Raw genomic sequence first — 4,863 nt, 5'->3', positions numbered from 1 at the left:
GCAAATGTAATATAGAATTTCAAATCATACACAAGCTCACAAAATTTCCATGTAGTTACACTCATGCATAACACATTTATTAAATTAGGCACATGTATAGGGGTCAACTATATATTCCCTTGATTAAGCACATTACATCAATTCAATACCCCAAAGCCTTTCATTTATGACATGCATTAGAAGTTAAACACAAGTACATAACCATGTTCTGGAGTTTAACATGCATACGAAATAAAATAATTCCTACGGATGTGACATATTGATCTTCAGTTAAGCAAACACAGGGAACCCAAGACAAATGACTAATTTTCATAAATGTGACAAGCCAAGGAATTTAATGCCAAATAAACTACCGAAAGCTATAAGTGGATGATATGACCATGAGTTATCTCACTACTCAACGCAAACTGTGACTCCAGTACTGTTTCATTTTTCAAGAAATGTTTTTTTTCTTACAGAAGAGATTTAACAATGTAGTAGCCGCGTCCACTACTATCCTTTTAAATCGACGCTAACCAGAAAAAGAATTAACTCTGAGGCTTTGAAGTGCAAACCAATAACTAGGTGAAATCAAGGATTGTAAATGCATGATTCTACTCATAGAAAAGTATGCAATTATTGGAAGTTTGGTTACATGAATCCCTTCAAAGCACTCTAAAAGAACAAGGTAAGTGTAGAAGGACAAAGTAAGTGGGAAAGGAATAAAAAGGCTGACCAGCAGAAGCACTCAGATATGGAGCCCCTGGTAAGGCAAAAAGCAGTAAACCCAGTTACTGAATAACTGCGATATCATAAAAAGGATGAAGAAAAGTAACTAGTTAAAAAGGTTTATTTTCACAGGACCACAGAGAAGCTTAAACTGTGGTTACAGTTGCATATTGTAAAATTTCCTCAATTAGTCATCAAAACTACCACCAGAAGTTATTACAAACGCCAATACATAACCTGCCAAGGAATATGTCTATGTGCAAGATAACACCAAATCATACAAGTCTTTATGGATCTCAGGGTTCTTATCTGTACACCCCAAAAAAGTGAAAATATGTGATATTGTTAATCATTTAAACCCTTGGTTTAGGACTCCAGTAACTTAATCCCCCCCCCTTCAGCATCCATGTATCACGGAACATTCAAACACAATATTCAAAACTAAAAAGAATTTCAATAGCAAATTAATAGATAACTCATGTGTAAATAAAGAAAATGAAGGGGATGTGGAAATTCGCGACACCAAACTCTGGCTTGGCAACGAATGGGACACACCGGGCATGTTGATGTTAATAAAAAAAAAAGAACAACCCTCGTACCAGCTTCTGCCAATCTCATCACGCACTCATGGTAGGCACAAAAATTGAAACCCAACCAGGAGGGGGGTCGTTATGGGAAATTTATGGGTCACATAAATGAGATTCAGTGAATAACAATTGTGGCATCCCGACATACAACAATGCCACCATCGATCAAGACATGGCATGCACATGTATTAGCAAACCGAACTTTCCCACGATTTCAGAAAAGAGTTATAACTGAAAGACAATAGGAAGAACCAACAACACCCATACTATAGAAAATATAGTTTTCCCATAGCTCAAGCATAAAAAACAAGTATTCAGATTTTTTTTTTTGAATTAACAACAACCGAAATTCCCCAAATCTGACGATTTGGGAGTTACGGAAACCCAAAGAAAGCTTGAAAATAATACATCTGAAAGAACACTGAAACCCTACCAAACTATTGCATGGGATACAAACCTATGTTCACATTCTTATTTGAAATCAACAGAGAACTCGTACCTCAAAATCAACGTTTGAGGGTTGCGGCTATCGCGAGGAGAACGATTCCACCGGCCTCGACTGCTCCGGCGCCGTGGAGGGGATTTTTGTGCCGGCGTTGGTGATTGTCGCACGCAAGGGAAAGGACAGGAGAAGGGGGGATGCCGTGAGGGCCTCCTCTCCCTCTATGTTGCTTAAAAGGGAAGGCATAGAGGTGGAGAAGGTCGTGGCTCCGTCGGTTACGGGGAGCCCCTCTCGTGCGAGGCGGCTACAGGGAGGAAAGGGAAGCACTCGGGCAGGGTTTTAAAACCCTACCGGGTTATGGATCTGGGTCGGGTCTGACCCGGGTCCAAGAGTTCCCCTTCTTTTTTCTTTTTTTTGTTACTTACCTGCTACGGGGGAGGCGCGGCCCGGGTCCAAGACCGAGGCCCGAGATCCAGACGCAGCCTGGACCCGCAACACCCCATTGCGGTGTGGATCCGGGTCTTACCTGAAATGTGGATCCACAAGTTGGATCCAACTGCGGATCCCCACACTAATTTTTTTTTTTGTTTTTATTTATTATTTCTTATATATATATGATATTAATTATATATACGCCCCCTTATGGGTCCTGGATCCAAAATACGGATCCTAGGCCCATTCGCACATTTCGCATTGTTTTATAAAGGGAAAATACACGAAAATTTTTCGGTTATTACATTTATGGTTGTCAACATAGGAGAGAAGGGGATGGTTTGTTTCATATATGTTCTCTTCACGTGTTGGGTATGAAGAGGAAGAGGTAGAAGAAATGGGCAAGGCGATTTGGAGAGAGAGAGAGAGCATGGCAATGGTGAGGATGGGAAAAGAAGTAAAAAGAGAAAAAAGTGGGGGAGTGGTGATTTAGGATATAGAGTTAATGGTGTAAGAGACGATTTAACTTAATTCGGCTATAGAAGCCTACTTTCACGATGAGAATGAGCTCTCTCCCTCTCTTTTTTCTTGCTTATTTTGAGAGAGCACTAATATACTTATATAGCAGCAGCAACTCCAATAGAAAGAATACACGGTTACCAAGTTTATCAAGCATGCTGAAGACGTACTTTAGTTTACCCAAATCTAGCCACTTGATTTCCTTGTTTGTTTTTTTTAATTCTGTTTTTTTCTTTTTCTTTTTTAATAATGGCAAGATGGGGATTACTTGATTTGTTTGGAGTGATGGGTTCAGTTATTCTTTTAATCTGGAGTGTGGCGCTCCCTCTCCCACTCTGTCTCTCACACACACAAACACAAGACAAGAGTGTATGATAACTTATACTACATTTTTCTAATATTGAATAGATTTGATGATGGAAAAGCAAAAATTTTACCTTTGTTTGCTGGTGCAAGTCAAAGTGGAAAAGATTCTCTCTCTCATTGTGTTCCTACACTCAGGTGCACAGTAAGTGAACTCCACTAGTAGTATAAAACCAAGCAACTATTGATGAACCCAATAAATCGTAAAATTCTAAGCAGATCATTTCACATCTGAATTATGATCCAATATCAATGCTGAGTAGTTCCTTACAGATATACTGAATCCGACATTACTCCATAAAAGCTAGAGGCCTAAAATCCGAATCCCAAAATGGCCATGGCGTTGCTGATGCCGGTCGCACTGCAGGACCGCCACCCACCACCACCGCCCAAACTCTGCAACAAACGCATCGCCTTCACCACGCCTTCCAACTACGCCCCCCGCCTCGCCCACCTCCTCCGCCAACAAGGAGCGGACCCGCTCTGGTGCCCCACCATCTCCGTCGAGCCCACCCCCCACACCAAGTCCGCCCTCAAATTCTACCTCCAACGGCCGGAAAACCCCCAAATCGCCGCCCCTCTGCAGCAGTTCTCCGCCATTGCCTTCACCTCCAGGGCAGGGATCGCCGCCTTCTCCGACGCCATGGCCGACATCTCCGAGAACCCTCTGACGGAAGACGGCGAGCCCTTCATCGTCGCGGCACTGGGAAAGGACTCCGAGCTCCTGAGAAGCGGGTTCAGGCTGTGCCGGATGAGCTCTAGGGTTAGGGTCTTCGTCCCTTCCGAACCGACCCCTTCGGGTTTGGCCAGAGAGATCGGTGACGGGCTCGGCCGGAGGATACTCTGTCCGGTTCCTCTGGTGATCGATCTCGAGGAGCCGCCCGTGGTTCCGGGATTCCTCGTCGCCCTGGAGCTCCGGAACTGGGTTCCGGAGAGGGTGGACGCTTACGTGACCAGGTGGGTTCGGGGTGGGTGCGCGAGGCCTTTGGTTGGGGAGCGGGAGGTGGACGCCATCGTGTTCACGAGCACGGCCGAGGTGGAGGGGCTGCTCAAGGGGCTGGCGGAGCTAGGGCTCGACTGGCGACATCTGAGGGAGATGTGGCCCGGCCTTGTGGTGGCCGCGCACGGGCCCGTCACCGCCTCCGGCGCGGAGAGGTTGGGGGTGGGCGTGGACGTCGTGAGCTCGCGGTTTGGGACCTTCGAGGGTGTGGTCGACGCACTCGCTCTTCCATTGGGAAGGCGTGGTTCTGGTTGTTAGGAAAGCGGGGCCTCCCTCCCTGTGTCCATCTAGTTCACTAGGGACCTGTTTGAAGAACCCGCTTATCCTGAAAAGTGGGACAAGTTAGGATATCAGTATTGTTTGTGCTCCATGATGGAGTATGCATAAGTGTGTTGGGGTGAAAACGTTTATCAACCATTTTTAACGGTAGTGTAACGGAGAGGAGTTGTATTCCCCCCTTTTTTTCCTAGATTTTATACATAATGATGGCTAAAAACGAGGTATCAAACACGTTGTCAAGGGCTAAAAGCTTTCAAGCTTACAGCGGAAATCGAATTAAGTTTGATTTTTTGTCAATATTGATTTGTCTTCACTTTTAAGTTTTTCCCTGTCAATATAAAATAAATAAGTTTACTCTTTTTTGTTCAAATAAATATTTTCTTTGACCCTCAACTTTTCAAGTGACTAGTCATATAAGTCCGTCTAATCTCACAAAGATTGAGATTCTATTATAAAAACTTTCAAATGAGCAAGACTTTTTGAACATGTAAGCTTAAAGAAGAGAGCTTTAATCACATAAAAGACTGACTTTT

At 44.0% G+C, this 4,863-nt stretch overlaps 1 protein-coding gene across 1 annotated transcript; it reads left to right on the top strand.

Moving 5' to 3' along the window:
• Positions 1–3,265: 3,265 nt before the first annotated feature.
• LOC149828053 (uncharacterized) lies at positions 3,266–4,504 on the top strand. The gene has a single exon (XM_090019844.1). The coding sequence runs from the start codon at positions 3,383–3,385 to the stop codon at positions 4,307–4,309; it is 927 nt and encodes a 308-aa protein (XP_089875970.1). The 5' UTR covers positions 3,266–3,382; the 3' UTR covers positions 4,310–4,504.
• Positions 4,505–4,863: the final 359 nt, after the last annotated feature.

The sequence above is a fragment of the Nuphar pumila genome, chromosome 10 (genome assembly GCF_984573655.1).
Source record: "Nuphar pumila chromosome 10, dmNupPumi1.hap1.1, whole genome shotgun sequence".
Taxonomy (NCBI): Eukaryota; Viridiplantae; Streptophyta; class Magnoliopsida; order Nymphaeales; family Nymphaeaceae; genus Nuphar; species Nuphar pumila.
The sequence above is the reverse complement of the archived record's forward strand: the minus strand, read 5'-3'. Positions and strand labels throughout refer to the sequence as shown.